This window comes from Nothoprocta perdicaria, unplaced genomic scaffold (assembly GCF_003342845.1).
Source record: "Nothoprocta perdicaria isolate Ctin4 unplaced genomic scaffold, notPer1 scaffold_12, whole genome shotgun sequence".
Classification (NCBI taxonomy): domain Eukaryota; kingdom Metazoa; phylum Chordata; class Aves; order Tinamiformes; family Tinamidae; genus Nothoprocta; species Nothoprocta perdicaria.
Window position 1 is genome coordinate 4389576 of NW_020454316.1, and position 23473 is coordinate 4413048.

Consider the following 23473-nt stretch of genomic DNA (forward strand, 5'->3'; position numbering starts at 1 on the left):
TTTAACCTTCTTTAGTGCCTGTTGTTGGCTCACCTACTGAGAGCCCTACATTGATTATTCATTCATATATTCAAAGGGTGCACATTAAAACATGCAACCTGCTTGCTTGGCCAATGTGAAATTAGTATTTTGAGCACATCTGAGTAAATAACAAAATTTGGTTTATTCTTGCTCTGTCTCAAATAGTTGGCTGTAAATATATAAACTATTTGTCCATTTTAGAAGAGAAAGTCAAGCTAAAATAAGGGAGGTGACAAGGTAGCTTATAGCTTTTGACTTTGCATTCCGACTTGAGTAAAAACCTATGGTAGGACCTTGGGTTGAAGCCGAGTTGCCAAGTTGAACCTCTGGTTAGTCTCGCCTTGCTCCTTGTTGGAAGAACTACCTGGCTGAGAAAAGACCCTTTATGGTTAGTATCATTTCAAGGACAGTATTTTTAGATTTTTTGGGGGCTTTATAGATGGCTGATGTAGTTTGGGAATTGCATGTTATGTCTCCGGTTCCTACCAAAACCCTTTATGATTTCTGGTGCATTATTTGGCCGTCAGCACTGGATTGCTGCTGGCTTTGGTGTAGTCCATGGGGATGGTTGGTCCTTTACCCACTGCGTAGCCCTTCCAGATTAGGGGGGCTCTGTGCTGGGGTGGCCTGTGTGCGGTTCCCCAGTGCCTGTCGTGTGCCTGTAGCTGAACAAACAGTTGTCACAGACCAATAAACACAATTGATTGCCAAGGTATAGTGGGCAGGAAGGGGGTTTATATAGATGCATTAAACACTATGAGCTGTAAATCTTGTTCAGATGAAAGAATTAAATCTCCTATATGCCTTGATGATGTGTAGTGTAAATTATGGTGATGGATGTCTCTGTTATAGAATATATAGAGAGACTTCCTTGCCTTTTATCTAATTTTTAAGGCGCTACTACTGTACTGGGATGGGGTGAGGTGCGTCTGATCTGCTGGCTAGAATCCTTTAAGGCAATATAGACGTGTTAAGGGTTACCTAGGAGATAATGTGATTTATAATCTCTGAAACTCTTACAACTGCTGATCTTTGTGTCATAAAATATGGGAAATCACTTAGTTACATTTCCCAAAAATGTAAATATGTGAAGCAATACCCCAAATCCTCCTTTTATTTGCCATTTTCAAAAAGCCACAACTGCCGTGTGCTGCAATTGCTGACTCGTAAGGAGACCAAGCAATTACTTTGCGAATCCAACTGAGCATTGAATGGAGTTGACTGCATAAATTGAGTCCTGGTTTGTCCATCCCCTCCAAATCCCTTGCAACAGATTTGCCCTCGTGCTTCAGTCCTTCCCGGGACACTCTTAGTGCTCCAGACACTTGGGTGTGGAGCTTGCTGAGCCTTCAGTTGGCTTCCTTTTCCTTAAAGAAGTCTCGGGCAAAGATAACTGCACTGGCTTAGAGCACAGTGCACCTTATCTCTCTCCCATGTTAATGATATTTAATCAGTTAAAACTGCAAGAAACTGGCTGTTAAAAGATTCAAAGGCCAGTATCTGGAGCTACTTGCTAGGCAGGAAGAAAAGGAAATTGGAGAGGAGGTAGTGAATACAGGGCTGAATTTTTATGTGCTGTAGACATGCACAGAATAGAGGAATCTGATGCAGCCTCACAAAAATTTTCTTTTCAGGATTGAATAAGGATTTTTTTTCTTTCTTTTTTTTTTTTGAATGAATGAATAAAATATTAGTTTTCTATTGCCAGTAAGTAAATGAATACATTTTCCTGTCAGCTGTATGCATTTCTCTTGCCGACGATGGTAATCTAGTGGCTGGGCTGACTAAGGTAGAGTATTAAAATTTCCTTCGGAAGTGCCCGTTTTTCCAAAGGGAGCCGTACGAGGCCGAGCGCAGCTCCGTGCGGAGGCAGCATCACCAGCGCTGGGAAACGGAAGAAGGAATTTTTCTTGAATGAAGAGATGAGAAATACACCATGAGCTCGTGCTAGAGATAGGCAGTGCTGAGCATTTCAGCAGAAGGGAGTAAAATGGAAAAAAAAAAAAAACCATAAAATTATTTTACAGCAGCAGGAGGTTAGGAGACATAACTAAACATGTTAAACTCACTGTGAAGCAAAAGGACCCCAGGGGTATTTTAGTCAGATAATATTTAGTTTGCTGCAGTGTCAGTTGTATGATTGCTTGTCAGCTGGCATATGTATGTGCTATAAGCAAAATGAGGCTTTTAGGGACCATGAACAATTTTCCAGAAGATAGTAAGCAGGGGATTTATCAGAGATGGATTAAAAGAGTTGCAGTGGATTTATTTGCTCTGGTCGACTGCCAGCGTAGAAGGCAGAGCTGAGCCATCTGTAAAGAAGAGTTGGAGGTGAGGGACAACAGCTAGAAAGGAAGAACTATAAATCTGGGCAAAAACCCGCAGAATATGAGTGTATAAGAGGTACAGATAGATTTTTATGTATGAAGCGTATACATTTAAAAATATGCTAGGTAGGTATGCTAAAGGAGAAATCAGATTGCGAAGTCTGTCTACTATTTTGGAAATGGTATATGGGGAAATGAGCGTGTTTGAGTGCCTAGTTGTGGCACTTGATACCAGGCTTCGCTCCTTCTACCCCTCGGAGTCAGACGCTTGCCCGGGCGGGTTCTCTTGTCCCCACGGTTTGCCCCTTGGCTGCCCTCTCTAGACCCCCCAACCCAGCTCCTTGGATGGAAGGCTGGTGTTCACCGTTCTTAACGTTATGTCTGGATTCCTAGAAATCAGGAGGGAAAAGGGCTCCTTATGAGAACATTGGAAAAGGTGATGAAGAACAGTAGTTGTAGAGAGCTAAGAGCAGCAAGGATGCTTAGTTCCTACTTTGCTGCATGTTTGCATTTACAGAATACACTGTGTTCTTGAAACTTTCTCATCTGTTCAGTTTAGACCCTTGTTCACTTGGCCTTATAAGGAAGAAGTAATTTATTTGTATTGAATAAACCTTGATTGCAGGAGACAATACACCTGGAGGGCTTCTCAAGAGGTTAAATCTATCTCTAGACCCCTGAGATAGGCTTATGCTGAGTTGAGGGGCAAAAGAAAGGAAGGAGAGGCTTGATATGTGGGAAGTCATATTTGAGAGAAGAATATTTTTGAATAATTGTTCTTCGCTGTCTGTCTTGTGCAAGGGTAAAGAAATCTGCTGGGTGTTTTTATTATTATGGACTTAACTGGCTTTTTTGTAAGTGCTGCTTTAATTGAGGTCTTGAGTAGAAAGTCAATGGTGTGTACGTACATATGTGTCTGCAGTCAGTTCTAATTTGCAAAGTAATGTGAAAATAGGTCAGCCACAGAGACAAATGTTAGGAAATGGCTGTATCTGAGAAGGAAGCTGTTTGGAGGTTTGGGAATAGAAAATTTTGCTTTAAAGATGAGTATGAAAGATGAAGGTGGTGAAAGAAAGAGAAGCCATTTGCCTTCTGGTAACAGTAGTTGCAGTTTTAGATGAGGAAGATTTGAAAAACCTCTGGTAATTTTATTTTTGCTTATCTTTTGAGTTCTGTTTTTCTTTCTTTTTTTTTTTAAATTTTATTTTCCCTCTGTTCTGGAGGACTCATTTAGCACTTGCTGGGGATGCCCCCGGCAGGGCAGAGCTTCCCCGGCGCAGCCGAGTCCCTTCGAGCCAACGTGTCTGTAGCCAGAGCCATATCTACGGCTGCTGCTGGATCAGGAGGCCACCTTGGTTTTAGTTATTTTCCCATTTTTTTTCATAAGGTAGTAGGATGTGAGCATAATCTTTGAAGCATCATCTTACTATGTAACATAATCCTGCTGCAAAGTAATGTACTCTTACCACATAGTAAGGCTTAACAGCATAGCTGTTGGTATAGTTAATGCATCAAGAGGAAGCGTTTATATAAAGAACCAAGGCACTTGTAAGATTGGGTTAGTTTTCTTTTACCATCTATAGAATGACTATATGAAATCATTTTTCTTTACTCTTTATTTCTTCTTAGGAGGAAGGAGAAGATTTCTTGGGTTTGGTTCCAAACCATGGAACAGAGTTTCCCAGGAGCTCTGGGCCCCCCTGCATTTCACCACCTCCTGCTCGTTTGACTTACAACATTAGCGTATAGTTATTAATGGATTTTAAAATAATTCCATGCCCTTATTTCTGAATGGGAAGAGATGAGGGATGAGAAGGAGGACAGGTAATGAACTCTTCATCCTGCTACTGCAGTTCTGGAAGGTGTCCTGACACTGAAGTGATGATGGTGCAAAAGATTATTTGTATATTGGAGATGGCTTTCAAGTAAACAATATAAAGAGAAACTTGTTTTTCTTATGAATTTGTGAAAATGCCCCTTTTTGAAATACCCACTCATTTTCTTTTATTTCTGGAGTAGTTGACTAAATTAGACCTGATTGCAAATAGCAACTGTTCGATGTTGACGCTTCATATTCTTAGTTCAGTCTTGTCTTGAAGTTTATTCTTATTATCATTAATTTGTAGTTAGGAGTCTGGAGCGGAAAAGGAGGGGGAAGTCGTGCCACCAGTTTCCTATAATGAAGCAGGCGATTAACATTCTCCTCAAATTATCATTAATTAAGCAGAAAGTTAGTCTAGCGCTAGGAGCTGGGATATTTCTGTACCACTAAAAGGCCCCGAGTGGGGGATACGAGTCTGGTTCTGTTTTCCCAAGCCTGTTCCGTGTGGCTCCGCATCCATTCTAAAGGGAAGGAGCGAGGGAGCCACGGGTTTGGCGCTTGGATTAATAGTTGAAGTTCACCCGGCTGGAAATAGAGCAGATTTTCCTATGCCTGGAATGTGCTATTAAAAAGCCATTATCAGAGTGGACCGGCGTGATTCCTCCTCTGTCCTTGCTAACGACAAAACGATCTGTTCTTAAAAATAAGAGAAAAACCCGACAAGCCTGTGTTTTCTTTCAGAAAGTGATGCAGGAACCTTAACAACCTAGGACCTGGGTGAAGAGAGGCAGTTGTAAGATTTATTGATCAATAAAACAGACAATTACAGCTTGTTTATAAAAGGAGAGAGAAAAAAAAAAAAGAGCCCCAAATCTCGGGTCTGCAGGCAACACTGAACCTCTAATAATGGTGACTCTGGAACCCTGCTTGAAACTATAAAAGTCAATAGGAAGATATAGGATTTCAATAAAATTATGACACTAGATAAACTTTACCACAGGAACAAATTTTCCCTGTGTGTGTGACTGACTTCAGTTAGATTTGTAACTTTAATTTCTTTTGTATTGATTTTTTTTCTTTCTTTTCGTTCCTTCAGCTAATTAGAAAGTCGGCAGTGAATTCAGTGTGGGTATGTGTTTGAGGAGGGGCTAATGAGCATCAGTGGGAATAGAAGCTGAGTGTAAAATGCCATTTGACCTTCTCTTGGTTAATTCTTTTGCTGTGTTTTGCCCTCTCTCCAGCTGCTTCCAATGTACGGGCTGGACGCCAAGACAGACAGAGGCCACTGAGTGTTGGTCATGGGGAAGGCGCTACCTGGGGAACCATCAGGTTAACAATTCCCAGGTCTTTTCCCCCAAAATAACCGAGTTCTTGTAGCTCTCTAGTGCACCAACACTAGTGAAAGCAGCAGCTCTTTATCTTGAAGCTCTTTAGCAAAGAAGCCCACGTTTGGCTTTGTGCAAGAAGGACTAGAGAAGGGTGATGCTTGCGATGGAGCTTGGGTACCTATCCTGTGGTGTGGGATGTAGAGACTCTGTGGCAGCTGCATAATTCAGTTTACATTTTGGAGAATCTTTACTTGGAAGGCTTCTCAACAAGAGTTTCTGTTTCCTGCCAGACTAACAAAGATTTAGGAGGGTTGGAAAAGCTTTGGGTAAGTACACCTGATAAGGAAGAATTTGAAGATGGAGCTAGGGACCACTTGCTAGAAGCTGAGAACCGATTTCATTACAGTACTAATATTTAGAAATAATTACAGATGAGAAACTAAACACCAGGATCAGGTGTTTAATATGTACTTGCCCTTTCAGCTGTTCAGCAGCCTCTTTCACTACAGCTTGTGCTCTGGTTGCTGTGCTTATTTTTTCTTGTCAAGTTTGCTCTCCTCGGAGGAAGGCTTTGAAACTTAAGGTCTGTAACTGGTTTTAAGGAAAAGACACCCCATAGGGATGTCCTGTTTCCATACAGATTTCCCCATCCTAGCATGAAAGCAGAAGTTAGTCCTTCTTGCAGCTGAACAGCTTGAGGAACTGCTAGGATCTTGCTTGGGGGGTGACTTGAATACCTAATATCCAGGAGTTAATTGGAAGCCTTGTGAGGTGGGAATTGCCAGGGGTCCTGTTTGCTTTTGAAAAAATGGTAGAGATTTCAGGCCTGCCTTGCTGTAAAGGAGAGAACGTTTCTGTGTTAAACTATCACGTTGATGAAAGACGCTTGGCAGAGAATTGGAAGAGCGGAGCAGATTGTAGTGCAGAGAGGGAGAGAAAGGATGTTGTAATTGCAGCTCTAATTGCAACGATATGCAAGGATCAAACCCATAAATACAGTAAACGCAGTCATTACATCCTTGTCTGTGTTCTAGACAATAATCCTGCAATAAATGGGGAACAAAAGTTGTCTGCTCAGCCAAGGCCGTTGGTCTAAATGGAGAGGGAAGTTTCCGGAGTGAGTGTTGATATGGGGAAAATTGATGGAATGATCCTGGACTGCTGCTTTTTTACCAAGCTGGTTCCTTATGGAGAGTTGTGGCTGGATTTCTCTGCTTGCAGTAGCATGGAAGTAGCTCCTTTTGTGTGTCTGTCAGGTCAATAATTCTTGCAGAAGCTCATGGCAAAACTGTTCCTTTCTTGGCATAGGACCTCTCTTCCACCAGGCTTGAGCAAGAAGCTAATAATAATCAGTTCTGTGTTAAAATCTATTTTTATTTCTTTATTAACTCAGTTCCTTCAGCCTCAGGCTGTTCTTTGGTCTTGAAGGCCCTTTACCTGCTGACCAGTCCAAACATCTTGGTTGACCTTTCAATACGTGGCATGCCTTGAACGCACGCTGCACCTCTGGCAGTTCCCTTCTTGTTTTTACACCTTGATTTTTGAATGTTCCTTCTCTTTTCTGTGCGTATGTTCAGCGTTTGACCTTTAAATTTTGAAGGGGGAAAACAATCTTCATGTTTAGGTGTGTTCAGCTGAGTAGTTAGCATCAACTTCACTGTCTGAAATGCAACTTTTTATTTCTCATTTGAGGGTGAGGGGAAGGGAGCTGGTTTTCTACGCTGGTAATTCCTGATTTTCCCTAGAGAGCTGTATCCCAGCAAAGCACTGCAGCATGACTAAGTTTGGTTTATGATGTACTTGAGGCTCAAAATAGTGGTAGTGACCTGCTCTGATTGTGGACTGAACAGCTATAAAGCTGAGTGATCTTTTAATAATATTTTGGACTTTTGTGATGGCAAAATTGACACTGCAGAACTGATTTGTCTGGAGCACTTGTGTATTCTTCTAGTAGGGCGAGAGAGCAAACTTCAGCATTGAATAGGAGGCAGCACTACAGGGTTTCCTAGGTGGTTTTGCTCCTCTCAGTTATGCCCAGGCACTGCTCTACTTGGTTTTGTAGTCTCATGGACATCAACATTCTTTGATATGATCTAGAGACAAAACCAAATTACAGCTTCGCTTGCAACTCGAGTTTTATACCCGAGGATATGAACACGCTCAGAGGGAGGAGAAGAAAAACAGTCCTTTTTTCTCTAAAAATGCTTGATTAGCATTGCCAGAAAGCAGCAATGGGAGTCAAACATACTATTTACAAAACATTAACCGGTAAAAAGATACTTGTCATAAACAGTGACTGTGACAGCGTTCAACAAGTGATCGGCCACATGCCTTTTAGAGGATATTTGCTCTCAGCCACTTTGCTGTCCGTCAAATCTGTTTCATTTCTGTTGTCACGATTTTGTTCGGTCGCTGCTGGAACTGTTTGGCAGGAGAAATATAAGGCACTGCGCTGCACGTTTTGCTGAGGGAACCATCCAGCCATGATGAGTTAGAATGGCATATCGAGGAAAACAAAGGCTGTTTTCAGCTGCTACGTCGTTGATGGAGTGCATGCATATTGCTTTCAAGCAAGACATAATGCTTTTATATGCACAAAATAGTCAAAATGTTCAGTTCTGAGATCAACAACATTTCATTAGCACTCTGGGTGTCCGTATTTGTGTGATGATGCCCATATGAACGTGATGCGTATATATCTTTTAGGGGTTCTTTGTCAACTGAAAGAAGAATAATGAAAAATGTAACTTTTGTCCCAGCATCCATCTTCTCCAAGGAGGTCAGGGCTTTGTCCCTAATGGTGATTTTTGTTCTTCCCGGCAGGAGCGGGATGGGATGCGGGCGATCCTGGAGTCGTACGACAGCGAGCTGACGCCTGCGGAGCACTCGCCCCAGCTCAACCGGCGCATGCGGGAGGCAGAAGAAATGGTGCAGAAGCTGCATGCTCACAACACTGAGCTGGAGGTAACAAAGAGGCATCACTCGCTAACCCCATCGGTGGAGGAGTTGAGACCTTTAAGATGTAATTAGCTAGTGATAGGATGTGTTCTCTCAGAAGATAGATTTGCAAGAACCCAGACTTCAAACATCCAGGGCCAGTAATATCCCCAGTTTTTTATTCTGCACCTGAAGCTGTCAGAAGCCAAAAGTTACTGTCTTTGGGTGTGATGTTTTGGGCTTAGCTGTACTGAATGGCCAGAGTGCAAACTGGTGCCTAGAGGTTAAAGGGGTAGCGAAATGGAGCAGATATGGTGCCCTCTCTAGGGAGCAGTCCGAGGGATTCATTTCTCCACATGTCTGATGTGGAAGCTGGTCTCTTCTCTGTATGGTATATGTGCTTATATACTCATAAGAGCTTTGATTTTATGGGCTGAAGAGGACAATTTTGTCTGCTGTTAATTTTTCATTTCTTGGCATTGGGTTGAAAACCCCAGAACACCAGTAACTCTAATAATGTTTTTTATACTCAGGTTTTCTCCAAGGACAACATTTTTTTTTTTTTTTTTCAGAGAAAGTAGTATTTCTTACAGGAATTACATTCTTATTGTTACCTCTCTTTATGTAGTTTTGTGTTGTGAAACACAACTGCCATAAGGTCAGTGATGTCATGCAGCGGCCAAATAGTTTTTCTTTCTTCTGCTGTATTTTTGTCATAGTCTAATGGGGTTTATGATCCCAAATTGCAATACTTGGAATATGTCTGTGATCTTAAAGCCTTGGAGTTTTATTACGTGGGTTGTGCAATAGCCATAAGTATATGAGTTTTCTTTTCTTCGTGTCTAGTTCTACCATCATATAGATTTATAGATGCCATAATCCAAGTGGAGCAAAGCTTTGAGAAATTGATGCTGCTTGGATTCCAGTTGAAGCTGTAGAGTGGATTGCCCCAGTGTGCACAAACCCCCTTAGTTGATTCTATCGCTCTTAAAAATGCTCTGTTCTGTTGATGGGGGGGCTTAAGCAAGGAATTATCGACTCCAGTGACCGTGGGCCAGGGTCAGAGCTCTGTCTCCAGAGTTGTGTGAGCAGAGCACTGTAATATGAACTCAATATTGGAGGTGATTGGAGATGTCTAAAGCATTTTCAGCCCTCTTTCTCGGAAAAGGAATCATGTTAAGTTTTAGTCAAGTCTATAGAGAAGTTAGTGGCATCAGATGAAATGGGAACTTGCCTGAATTGATGTCTCAAAGTTTTTTCCTGTTGACTTTTGAGCGCTACGTTGCTTAATGCTGGACAGAGCAGGTTTAAATGACAGTGACGGGAGGTGATAGTTGGCTGTTTATCCTGTTTTCTTAGTTTTTCTAACAGCAGCTCTGGATGCGAGGGCGATTCCTCTAAATCATTTGCTGAGTAGAAGGTCAAATGTACACGGTATCTGGGCAATAGCAAAATTCCTACACTCCTTTTATTATTTCTTAGCAGTTACCTTCATGGTGTGGATTAAGGGGTACATGGAAAATTTCAGAAAGGAGCTCTGTTCTTGGGAAGTTTGTGTTTTTTTTGAGATGTCAGCCTTTAAGCCCTTTAAAGCCTTAGCTAGAAGCAGCATTCAAAGACCTGATATTCCCCTTGCAAAGTAAAATTTTATGCTTCACTTGTCGATGTTTGCCTTTTGACTATAACAGTGACTGCTGAATCCACTCTATTCTGAAATTTGAGGGGATATTTCTGTTCCAGTGCCTATGGTAAAAATCTGAAAACTGACACGGGAGATTGGGGTATGGGCAGGACTCCTGGTGTCTCATCACCTGGAGCAGCAACTTTAATCCGTCAGCTCTAGATGAAAGAACTGGTCAATAGCTGCTATTAATAACAGCTAACGTAATGCTCTGCATCCTCCCCGCTCTGCTGCACCTCCATACAGACTTCAGAAATGTTGACACCTGCGTGACTCATCTCGCAAGCAAGGAGAGGGAACGGCAAGGATGAGGCGTCTCGAGGCCTCTCATGTTCTGGAGATGTGGGATAAACAGTGTCTGGCAAGGAGAGAGGCAGGGAGGGAAGGCAGGAACGTATCTGTGCTTAAGTTGGAGTGTGATAAGGATCAGGGCTGGGAGGGTGGCCTGCAGAGAGCCAGCAAAGCAGGACGAGGGGCACAAAGTGTCCTGGAGCGAGCAGCAGCGTGTGCTGCTTTGCTGGCATCCCATGAAGTCCAGGCAGCGCCCAGATGGGATCTGAGCTGAAAAGGCCACGCTGATGCTCTTGCAAGTCTCAACAGGGCAGCGTGTGGAAAAGAAGTAGGATTGTGGATGAGCGGAGGTCCCGCAGCAGGGGAAGGCAGGGATGCTGATGGAGCAGCGCTTGGCACGGCCGGTTGGAGTCATTCCCTGTCACAGGAGGGGTCCCAGCGCCCCGGGGCAGGGCAGGTATCGCTGCAGTCCCCAGCACCTCACCTTTGGGTAGCCCTTTTGAGCCACAGAGGCAAATGCTGCTCCATGCAGGATGTTTTGTAGCTTCTGCCTTCCAGCTAAAGCAATGCTTTTCATACACCTGAAATTTCACACCATTTCTCTCCTTCATGTGTTTTATCACAGTTTTTTTTTCTTGCAACTGAGAGCTTCGTTTACTGCAATCTCATTCTGTGTTCCCCAGCAGAGTCCTTTGATAGTCGTAAAGCTCCGTAACTAACACTTTTTTTTTTCCTTCTGTTTTTTCTGGCTGCTCAAATTTCTTGTCAGCAGCCCCACCCCTGAAGAAGTTATACCAGCAAAAAGCAGTCCTCTGAACAGGTAAATTTCTTTACTCAAAAGATTGTGATTTTCCCCTCTGTATAATGGAGCTAGGGAGCCTTTTAAACGCAGGGAACGAGAGGTGCCAATTTGGAGCCCAAAGTCCCTCCTTCCCTCTAAATACAGCCGCCTCGGCCATGCTGGACACTGAGTTTGGATCACTGACATCATCTGGCCTAAAAGCACCTTCCCAGGAAATGGGGCAGGATGTTTTCATCCCAGATCACTTTAAATCTATGATGTTGCTCCATAAGAAACAGCCCTAGCAAAAAGTTTGCTAGAGGACACAGAAGGGCTGGTGGGGACCTTGTTAAATCCCCTTCACTGCTGAGAAAAGCTAGGTCCCTTATGCATGAACGTGCAAACACGTAGCCCGCTCTGGGACTGGAAATCATTGCTTTATCCTGCCCAGCGCTGCCTTCCCGGTGCCATCGTGTCCATCCATCTCGGGAGGTTCAATAAAGCGCCTTGCCGGGCGTTGAATGCAAAGCAGGGGGCAGATGCAAGAAAAATGTCATGTGAAATGGCGGCTCTGGAAGCAAGCGGGCTGTGTCAGCCTATTTCAAGTGGTTAATGGAGTGTCACTCACCATCTTTTTAAAAGGGTGTTTGGGAAGTGAGGAGGGAATGAGTTTGTCTGTGGCCAGTGTGCTTAAAATAAACAGAACCCTCGCTGCATTTGTATTGTGGCATTGGGTCTTCATTTTGACGCTGGCAGCATTAATGGTTTTCGTGCTAGTCTCTGTCTTGGTGAAATTTTTGCTACCTTAGCACCCATTAACTCTGGTTTCAAGGGAATTAGGATAAGGCAAGAAACCCTGTATCTAGAGCAGCTGTGGCGAGAGCTCTGTTGTGGAGGTTAGGGTTTGAAAAGTTAAATCCAGCTGCAGGAAAGAGAAATCATCATAAATATAACTCCATTAATAGCCATTCTATTACAACCCACTTGGCTCCATATGAAACTTTAATGAAGAGAGATCTGCAAGGAAGACTCATGCTGACACCTTCAATGGTCTCCAGCATTTTTTACATGGAGAGATTTATGCTGTCTGTGCACACCATATGTACTCCAATCAGTTAATAATTGAGCCTGGCAGTTTCAGCACATGAACTGCCATATGTTCTGGTTTTGTTCACCATAGGGTCCACTGGTGACCTCAAAACTCATTGACCAAATATTGTCACCTTACTTGCACCTGATAACTGCAGCGCATCTGCTGGGTGGGGCAATTGGGCACTGCTGATTCTCGAGCACAGATCTGCTCCTCGCAAAGTGAGAGTTACTCAGCAGCCACCCCAGTGTTGAGCGTGCTTAAAATTTGTGTGCGTGCAATAAAATGTTTATTTGAGCAGTTAACAGTTCTTTGCTGCCTCTCATCCAGCTGCCCTCTCAGTGCTGCTCCACTTTCTTTTCCCTTCTTTCTTTTCCCCCTTTGATCCGCACTGTGGAGCTTGCTTTACCCCTCCTCTGCCGAGCTTCCTCTCCCCCTCAAAGCTCAACTGCCTCTTTACACAGAACTGAGGGTTTCTGTGATGCGGGGAACTTTACAGAAGAATTTCCTTCCATCTGTGCAAAGCACAGAGGAGTTTGTTTTTAATTTTCAGCTTTCTTCTGCCTGCTCTGTCTGCCTCTTGCCATCCTGCTCTTCTCTCACTGTTTTTCTCAGTGACAACTGCAAGCAGCAGGGAGAAGATTGCCGTGCTCTCGTTGTCCGTAAGGAGCAGATCCCAGTGGCTGGGGCCATCGGGGACAGCATCGTCTTTGCGTGGCCAGACCTCTGCAGTCCCTGCAGCGGGAGGCGAGCGGCTCTCCCTGCGGACGCTGCTGACGCTCTCCCTGCCGGAGCTGCCGCTGGTGGACGGAGCCGATGGAGCTGGGCACCATCACCTGACAAAGCAGCCGCCTCCTCCAAATCCCAGCCCTCAACGTCATCTCTTGGGCATCTCGTGGTCGGCTTGAGCCTTGCCAGGAGCCCTTGGCATATGTCTCCTCTTGGGCAGGAGAGCCAGCCGATCCCTGGTGGTGCTGCATGACAGGGCCCCTTGGGTTCTCTTCTCCTTCAGGTCTAATTTTCTTTCAGACCATAGTGATTTGGTCAAGCTGGGGAGCTGCTAGTCTCCTCTCCTCCCTTTTACCCTGCCAGGGCTGTACTTGGAGCCAGTACCTTACAAGCACACTCCATACAAAGGAGATGATCAGGCCATGAAGGGACTTCATGATTTACTGAAGGTGGTGGGCTCCCTGCTCCATGGAAGAGGGTTCTCTCTTAAAACTAGTGGATGCTGCAGCAGAGCCTCTTCTCTTGCCTTTTCTTTGGTTGAGCTAGTTCTAAAGCTCAGTTACAATTAATTCTTTTTTTTCCCCTTTAGAATATGTCATGAAAGTCGGTACTAGGTAACCAGGAGAAAGAGACCATGATGTTACCTATGCAGGGAGATGTTCTGCACTGACCAGTGTTGTTTTCACACAGGACAGCTTTTTTTACAACTAGTTTTAGTGTGTGGTTGCAGGATGCACACTAAAACTCTGATGACAGCTTAAGAATGCCTTATATTGATTTAACTTAACAGTTCCTTTGGGACCATAGCTAAATGGAAACAAGCCTACCTCATTCCAAAGAAATGAGAATGTCTCCGCACCAATTTGTATAGAGTAAATTAAGTCATTAACTAAGACAATATGCCAAAGGCCTTTAGGCTAAGGCAAGCTGCTTTGTAGCCAAACCAGGGGAAGAATGACCAGTTGCACAACAGCTGAGCAGCCACAGGGACCCTTTTGCTCCTCCACTAGAAATTGAAATAAGCTATTAAAGTGCACGGGGAGAAAACATTTCCCAACTCTGCTGCGCTCTTGTGCTTGAAGTGCAGCAAAACTGAGGGGTGACATTGTGATTTTCATCATGAGGGTCAGTAAGGGACGTGCTGCTGAAAGTCATGCTCCTGATGGAGATGCAGTCCGTGACACTCTGCCCCGCTCCTCTTGCTGACTAGATTATAAGTCTTGACTATCTCCAAACGTGGCAATTTATACTACTGATAAATATTAATTATCACCTGTGTTCCGACACGGGCAGCTCTGGATGGGCTCCTGCCACCTCAGCTCTCGGATGACTTTCAGTCCATTTACGCAAATCTAATCAGTGGTTTTTAAGTGGTGATGGCTGCCAGAGGCAGGTGTAGCCTCGATGGGACCTGGCAGTAAAATCCAGCCACCCTCTTGGAGTGACCCTAGAGGATGTGGGTTCAGGTCACAGCTACAAAGAGTGACTTGGTCCCAGCTCATGGTAGGTGTGTGTGGAGGAACTCAGTGCAGCCCCAAGGACACTGATAGATGCCAGCAAAGAGAGACCGAGCCAGCCTGTTCTCCCCTGAGGATGGGCAGATCCTCCTGTAGCTGCTCCTGGTGCTGTTAGGCACCACCCAGCACCAGCAAAGCTTGTGGGGAGCATTTGGATTAGCTGCAAAAGCCTCCCTGGCTGTAGGAGACAAGAGAAGCGCAGGAACCAGGTCTGAATCCTCACAGAGGGATTAAAATTGGGTTCTTCCTTAGTGATGTTTTGGGAAAAGAAGATAACTGATGTATGTCTATGAGTCATATTCACCACAATGGAGCAGGGGAGAACATTTCATACGGGGCTGAGAGCTTGCAAACGCTTTGTAGCGGAGATGCTGCTTGCCTGCAGATACAGGCTTGGCAATTAGCTGCCTTTGCGTGGAGGAGGAAGCCAGCCTGCGTTTTTGCGTGTGAATGGTGTCCCCGTCCCCGGCAGATGGCAGCAGACAAAGGCGTCGCACAAAGGAGCTGCTTTTCTGCAATGTGGGGCACATCAGCTCCCGGGCGGGCGCGCAGCGGCGCGAGCTGCGGGCGCAATTGCCATGCAAACTGCGTGCCCATAGCAGGGCTCTGCGCCCACGGGCACGAGGGAAAAGAGGCAAATTCAGCGTCTTTTGGGGTGTGGGGTTAGGAACAGGTGGCTGTTGGTTTTGCATGGAGAAGACTTGGGAAATGCATGGATGTTTTCTCAGGTCGGTCCCCGCCATTGGCCATGGCAAGGAGGCAATGGGGGGGCCAGTGCACCCGGTGCATGTTCCTCTGTCCATCCCTGCTGTTGCATAATGGATTTTTGCAGGGGTGCAGAAAGGTCCTACAAACAGGATGAACTGCCTTTTGCGTTCAAGTCGGAGCTTTACCCTCTTTGAATCGTTTTCAACCTGCAAAACGCGGTGATTTTCCCCAGCACTGCTGTTATTCACGTGGATGTGGCTTCTTGGGGCACGTTGCTCTGAACGTAGATTGATTTGTGTGGCTTTCTATAGGCTATTTCTTTCCAAAGAGAGAACTGGATTTGCTTCAGTTGGGTTTCCCAGATTTCCTCCTTCTTCCAGGCCTAGTTTGAACTGTGCTGATGGGATCAGGCTTAGATGTTAACATCCATATTATGTCTGTGCTTTTTAAGTGTCTCCTGATGACTGGAGCTCTTAATTAGGAATATTCTCGCTCTGATGAAAAGTTTAACAGCTCATGGAAACTTAGGCAATTGCAAGGGAAACAAGGAGGGGGAGACTTCTTGTGGAAAAAATCAAAGCTAAGAGTACACGTCGGGGTGATGTTAGCTCTTCCTTAGCTCTGCCTTGGTTTAATGCCTTCCAGCAGTGTTTATCTGGAAGTTTATCTGCCCAGTGTGTTTTTATGGACTGCAGCTCCTGAGTTTTTGTTGAAATTCTGGTACTGAACATTTATAAATAAGAAAGTGTCCCGAGAAATGAACTCAGGCAATTATTTGTTCCCATGCACTTAAGGCCCCGAACACTCCTCCTTGCAATTTGTAAGAACTGTAAGCTCCATTTTAATGCACTTAATCCTTAGTTTATTGCAGCAATTAGAACAGCAGTAGTTGCTGCCTGGTTTTCTCTTTGAAGCCTGTTGGTTCTTTCTTATTTTGGCTCAATCACCATTAGCAGAAGAGATGTTTCTTAGGGGAACTAATTATCTGAAAACTCTGGCTTTGGCATGGCACTTAAGCACGCAGTTAGTTGCATGGGGCCTAAATGCCAGAGCCCATTGCAGTTGTTGTATTTGAGCAAACGCATAATCGCTCACCTCTAATGCCTCCTTCTCCAGAGCCCCAAGTTGCAGTTGCTGCCGTTTGTTCTCAGTGTCCTCCCGTAGGACCTGGACACGACAGCTCTTCCATTTCTTGAATTTGGCTTCCCACTAAGGTCATGGCTTGGCGTATGGGGCTGTTGCTGGTTGCACCTTGGAGAACAGCGCTTAGAAGAAGGTAGCAGGAGTTCTCCCCCTTTTTTTCCCTTTTCTCTTTTTCCTTTTCTGCTCTAAATGAGAATAGCCTGCTAAAATTTGGCAAAGGCAGGGAATAGAAAGAGTGAAAAAGCCAGCTGATAGTGGTTTTCACCCAAGCTGTGAATAAAAGCTAAGCTGTTGATAAAGATCTTCTTTCTTCAGGGGTGGTCCAAGTAAATGGAAGGAACAATTGGGTTTTCTCAGAGGCTTTGCAAGTTATCTATTTGCTTTAATCAGTGTTAATGTCAAATGTGCTTTGATTCTGCTAAAAGCTTTTCAGCAAAACAAACTGCAAGCCCCAAGTTTTGAAGCAAGCCTTGCTCTTCCTGTAGTGTGAGTTGCAACATTTTTTCCTTCGAATTTTATTTATGCTATTTAATAAAACATGGATTGGTACTGTACCATGCATGTGTCATGAATCCTACTGTGGTGACAGTAACGTATGAGATGGCTGGCACATGGACTTGGCATATTGAGCTGATTTATGGTTTCAATTTGTTTAGATGGCTGTAATGGTTATAGTGAGCTAAGCTTTGGCAGATGTACGCTCCAATTGCTGTTCTGTGCGAGACCACTTTGAAAACTAAACTGATTTCTGTTTTGAAGTATTAATTTTTATCCATTCTGTGTTCTCTGCTGTGCATTCCGGGCACTAGACTCACAAACGTGAGTTCTTGCTGTATCAACTGAGTTCCTTTTGGAACATGGTAAAAACGGTCCATGGAAGTCTGATGCTCTTGGAAGAGTTAAATATTCAGTTAGAAAGTTAAGTAAATTCTTATATTTTGTAAACTTTTAAAGAAAGACAGCAGGAAGCTTAAAAGATGGCATGGCTTATGTAAAAATCTGTGATATGTTCAGTAACTAAGGACCAGTATTTTAGTAGAGTGTCTTGTAAAATAAGAGAGCTTTTTGTGGCTTATTTGTGTAAAGACTGTCACCATATGTTATTTATGTACATAAAGAAATGACAAATGCCTGTCTTCATATTAAATCATGGCAGTATCTCCTGAGATGCCCCAGCTCTGCATTTTTCTTGAAATACAGGCTATCAAAAGAGAGTTAGGAACTGCTGTAATGGTAAAGAGACCACAAACCGATGGTCTTCACCCTAGGTGGCATCTTGTATTGCTAAGCTAGTAGTTACCAGCCCTACGTCAGACAATAACATTCTGAACGTGTTCATTCTAGTGACACTTCATACCAACACTCTGTTCTTTACTTCCTAATCATCTAATTTATTCCCTTTCATAGAAGTTCATTTCATTAGTGGAAAACGCAGCCTTTGAATTCTCTGGCCTGGTTGCTCAAAATGTTCAACCTTAAATGTAAGGCTTGTTCCTTTGGCCTCCATGGATCTTCTGACACCTAGTAGGAAATAGTAGTAGGAAATTTCCTAGTAGGAAATAGTAGTAGGAAATACTTGCAAAATGAGGCTCCTAGTTTCTGAAGCACTTCACGGTCTTTTGTATGGTATAACAGGCAGATAGGCACGTGTGTATATGAAAAGTCTAGATGACATAATGCTCTTAAAATAACATAACATCCAGGGCCAATACAACTGTCTTATTATTTTGCTCTGTGTATGTATCTTTGAAAACAGAAGACTGGTGTATTGCAGCTATCTGGAGAAATGACATTTATTTTCACAGTGCCATATGACCTTGTCATTCGTAAGTGACATTTTCTCTCTTAAGATAATGAGCACCTTTTTCCTTCAGGTCAGACAAAATCCAGATTCGTTGTATATTCGACTTCTACAGGTCATCAGTAGACTACATGTTTTCTATGGTGTGTTGTAAATTATTGCTGGTGCTTGATTTGCTTATAAAGAAGTTGTTTCGCCTGCTCTTTGGATGAAGCTCTTGCTTGTGAAGAGTAGAAAGGATTGTGAGAGGAAAGAGGTTGTGCTAGGGCTGTCATGAACATCTTGGGGCTGCAGCAGGGCACAAATCCAGCTATTCATACAATGAATGTACATTTATGTAACCTTCCCATATTGCCTCTCCCACAAAGCACGAATCTCGAGCCAGTTCAGCAGGTATCAGCCCAGCGTGGTCAGAGGAGCTGGTTCTTCCCTGAGGTCAGCTATCCTGAGGTGGTGAAGGTGAAGCTCCAAGGTTTGCATGGAGATGAGTGTGATCCATCCTGTCCTTGCTTGGTGCAGGTATGCTCTGCTCCTGTAGCCGATCTTGTCAGACAGACGTTCGGGACTAGGAAGCTCAAAGGTTGCTAATGGGACCATGCAACAGTTCCACCTTTTGCTGTGTCAGTCCGTGTTTGCGAAACGAGTGGTGCTTGTGAATTATTGATTGCTTTCATGGAACGAGCTGATTTTTGGTTCCCTCGGAAGAGATGAGCACTCGCATCTCAGAAGCAACTTTCAGTCTTCTGGTGTCTTTGCTGGCAGCCTCAGCAGGGGGCTGAGGACTGAGTGGCCCATGTCTGAGCTAAAATTGTTCCCTCTGGAAATAATCCTTTCAGATCAAAATTGAGAAATACTGAGGCAGCAACATGAGGAATTTATACACTTTTTTTCTTTCTGCTATATCTATTTTATGGATAAACAAAGGGCTTCAGCTCAGATTGATTACTCCAGCACTTTCGGCGTGCAGTAACTCTCCTGCAAGTTTTTACAAGGAAAATTAAACTGATAGTTGGCAGCCACGGAATATACATCATGCCTGCCCTGAGCAAGGATGGCTTGTTTACTTTTTCTACTCTTCTCACCCTATCATCTTTTCCTTTAACATACACTTTCCAAGCTTTTCTTCAGGAAAGGAAACTATTAACTGATACAACTTAGGTGTGTGCATTATGGGCTGTTTTCATCTCCTTCCCTCTTTGCAATAAGAAAGAATTTTACCTAGACAAAACTGTAAATATGTGCGGGGTTGGAATGGGATAGGCTCCTGCTGTACCCTGGCAAGCTCTGCGAGGCAGGACGAGGCAGGAGGAAGGAAATTATGGGAGTAGTTAAGGTCATTAAAGCTAATCGGACTCCTTGGGATGAGAAACAGAGGGGTTTCTGTTCCTCAGTCTCTGAGAGAGCCCCCTTCATGCTTCAAAGAAGGAGCATGGGATTAAGGGGAGCGATTAAAAAGGATAATTAAATTGGCTGCTCTGACAAATGCTGCAAAGCTGAAGCGGGGCTATTGTGGGCAATCAGCCTCGCCGTGGGAGCGAGGAGGGAGGTGAGTGGACAGGTTGCAACAACAGCCGCGATCACATAAAAAAAAATCCAATTATTTTGAAAGCGTAGTTATTCAATATTACAAAATTGAGTTTATTAGAAACTTTCCTACAAACGCTTTCCAGAAACGAGATACTCTCTGGGAGTAAGTCAGATTCCCCTAGCTTTGTTGTTCACTGACATGAGTACTTAGCTTTTCTTATGATGTGGATGGTTGCTTAGCTTTAATAGTTTTGATTCCGCTCTGTTTTGGATGTCTCTTACCACCAGACAGCTGCACGAACACTGCTAGGGCTTTGCTTTAATGACTGCGCTTAATAGTATATTGAATCCATTAGGTAGAGAAGACTAGAAATTAGTCTGAGATGGCCCACAGGAGCTTGAGTTTTCAGATACGAATTTAATGGTAACATAAAAAGTGCCTTAGAGTTGAGAGTATGTGATGATCTTCAGGGCATTCTCATTCTTAAGTCGCTAGCATATCTTTTTGCGTGTGCTCATGATTTAAACAGCAGCTTTGCTCTGTGCAGAAGTGGTTCTGTTGCCGCGTGGGGGTTGAGGCGGGTTCTGCAGCCGCGGCTGGATGAGCTGCTTCAGCAAACCCTGCCCGAGAGCCGAGCGGTGGCTGCTTCGTGCCGTCCATGCAATCAGCTTTCCTCCGTGCTTAGCTGCAGCGCGGCCCCGGCGCTCACTGACACCATGATGTAGCTGCATGTCCTTCCTTCTGCTCCTTGCCCTTGGTCCTCCTCCAAACAGAAGCCGCTTTGGACTAAGCTGCACTTCCCACCTTGGTAGCGCCCCCTCTTTTCTCGCCCTCTTCTGTTTCTCTGTCTTTCCACCACATTTGTCTACCTTGTAAGCCACCTCCTTCCCAACAACCGATGAAACAATAACATGAAGAAACACAAAAAATCTTGCTGCTTTTTTCAAGTGCTTGCTTAGAATTTGCTGCCTATTTATAGATGATTCATTCCAGCCACAGTGGCAGTCAATTAGAAATGTGGTGAATCCTTTCTTTCCAAGAGTGTGCCAAGAGAGCCTCTTAGTTCATTTGCTTTTTCATGAGTTTTTGCTGGAGGTTTTACAGTCTGTTTAAAACTCCACTGGGGTTTGTTTATTTTGAATATGTTCTCAAATAAAACTGGAAGGGCTTTGCTTCTCTTTGAGAAAGTTAGAGGACCGTGACAACAGTGCATGGGGTGGCTGGGTTGGATTTGAGGATGGCTAAGTGAATGTCAAGCAAATCTGCACCTGTGGGAATTTCCTTTTTCCTTTTTCAGCATAAGATCCGCCCTTGGGTAGAGGCACCATTACCCCCTCGTTTTCCTCATGACACGCTTTAAGCAAATTTTACCTCTAAGTCCTCATTTATTTATAGCATAAAATTGATGCAGTATAGCCTGCTAATTGCAAACTGTGTCATTCTCTGCCACTGCAGCCTTGCAAAGGGTCCACAACCCTGGGCCTTGTTGCCTTCTCCTTGGGTCAAGCAGAATTGGTGCTAGTCACCTTCAGCAGCTCGCGATGGGGAATAGCGACCTTATCCAGGCATTTCCCACACACTAAGACCAGCAATTGCATCTAAGGCACAAGCAGGTTGCAGGAGAGATGCTACATGAGACCAAATGTTTTTACTTTTCTGAAATAAATTTAAGCAAATACTTTTAAATCGAGTCTCCAAAACGGAGAATCTCCATAGCAAACTTCTTGTGCTCACGGTGCTGTGCAGATCGTAAGTGAAAATCAAGAAGCAGGGCAAAAGAGGAGAATTATCCTCTTCATTTTCTTTTCTCACCTCCTGTGATATGACTTGATTGTTAATTTTGTGTCCTCCTAGGTCAGCTGCGTTTAGAGCACCCATCAGAGCAAATCAGCTGTGCTAAGCGCGCTGTGACATTTGGAAAACCCTGTCTGCAACAGGAATTGAGCAGTGAGCTCCCGCTAATTATAATAGCTGTGTTTAACATGTAGTGTTTGCTTTAATAAGCAAAATCCAGCTCTCCACCCAGGCAGGAGATGGGGAATACTCTTTCAGCAGAGGAGACGGGTTCTAAACAAACTCGGCTGTCACTGAGGAGCAAGGGAAACACAAGCATCTCCCCAGCGGGACAAACATTGGCCAATCTCGTCCCAGGGATAAACATGGTTACCTAGCCACTTCCAAGAGTGTTCCAGGTTGATTGGAGATCCTTTGAGGTTTAGGTGCTTTACTCATCTTCTACAGGATGTCAAGAATATGCTGGCTGTCATTTCACAAGCCTTTTCAAGGGTGGTGCTAGCTGAAGCCCTTCCCCGATGTTCATCTGAGCTGGCAACCTGAACGGCAGTGTGCAGAACCAGGACAAGAAAACAAATACGATTAAAATTAACCCAAACTTTGTTTGAAATGTGGATCTTCTCTTCCCCTGTTGTGTTTGCCAGGTGACTTTCAGCAGAACCAGAGCTATGTTTAGCTTCAGATTTTTGGAATCCTCCAGCCAAAGATGCTCTGGCAGGGTCGAAACCATGTACAGAACTTTCACTCGAGGCTGAGCCTTTCCATCTATATTGAATTCCTATTCAGGCTCTAACTGCCCTGGAAAGTTTCTTATAATGCCTGCCTAATGTTTCTCTCAAAGGATGTTGTCCATCCTCACGGTCTTTAGACACATTGCTCCCTTCAAGCTGTTGGGATGTGCTGAGCTGTCCTATTTGGCAAGCAACAATGTTGTCTAGGTGTGCAGTTGGCAACCCACCACAAAGGAAATGCTGCTTATGGTTGTTGAATTGACAAGGTCTCTTTATATATTTAAAAGTGATACAATCACATAAATCATAGTAACAAAACTGTAGGGCAACACCACGTCTGCATTCAGAGATGACAGTTAATTGGGGCGAATAGCCTTTTTCTTGACTTTGAGAAGTGCGATGACAGTGAATCATCTTAGCGATGAGATACAGCAGTGCTGACTCATTGGGCTGAAATTAGAAGGGCTTTTTTAGGTAGAGATGTAATTCCACCATTTTTTTTTTTCAGATGAATGGATAATAAACACGAGGGAACGTTTTTGTTGGCTAATTTGCAGACTTCATCAGCTAAATGTCATGTCTTTTCCTCTAGCTGTCTAACCTAGTCAGGGGAGCTAATGGAGAGAGGGAGAACCTAGATCAAGGAAGATGGTGCTGGAAAAATGTTGCCTGTAGGAAGGAGGGATGGAAAGGATACAGTTTGGTGGAAATGTTGGGTGTCATATGGCCACCAGTTTCAATTTTTGAAATTCCCTTTTTCTGAGTTGGTGCCTAGCATGTTTGTTTTCATCAAGATGCAGATTTGGACCCTGAACTCCTTCTGCCCATAACTTAAAGGAGGCAGAATGCGGTTGCTGGTGTGAGCATTTTGCTAGAGAATTATAAATAAATGCATGAACAACCACTCAACCCCTCCCAACCACCTACATAATTACAAGGGCAAAGGACTTTGGCACTCACTAGCTCTGTGTTTTCTGCTGGTGGCTTCCCATCGGAAGATGCCATCAGCCTCCTGGATCCCAGGATCACTTGTTTGGGGCCCTGTTTTGGAAGATCACTTCTATAGTGATGGAGAACTGCTCTGTGCTGCTTTTGGAGTCTGTATCTGGGATCTCTATGTTTCAGCTGTGGAGATTTGATCACACCTTAGCAACACTAATTCTCTTTAATGTCCTTCAAATTATTTGTATTCCTTTCCGTTTTTCCTACTTCCACGTGGAATGAGTTGACACTCTCCTAATGTC

General features: G+C 44.1%; 1 protein-coding gene across 1 annotated transcript in view; it reads left to right on the forward strand.

Annotated features, from left to right (window-relative positions):
* Positions 1–23473, forward strand: part of MAD1L1 (mitotic arrest deficient 1 like 1) — a 232828-nt gene that overhangs the window by 120489 nt on the left and 88866 nt on the right. Inside the window, exon 11 of the mRNA XM_026053930.1 lies at positions 8322–8462. Within this exon, the coding sequence (XP_025909715.1) occupies positions 8322–8462 (141 nt within the window). The remainder of the gene's footprint in view (positions 1–8321; positions 8463–23473) is intronic.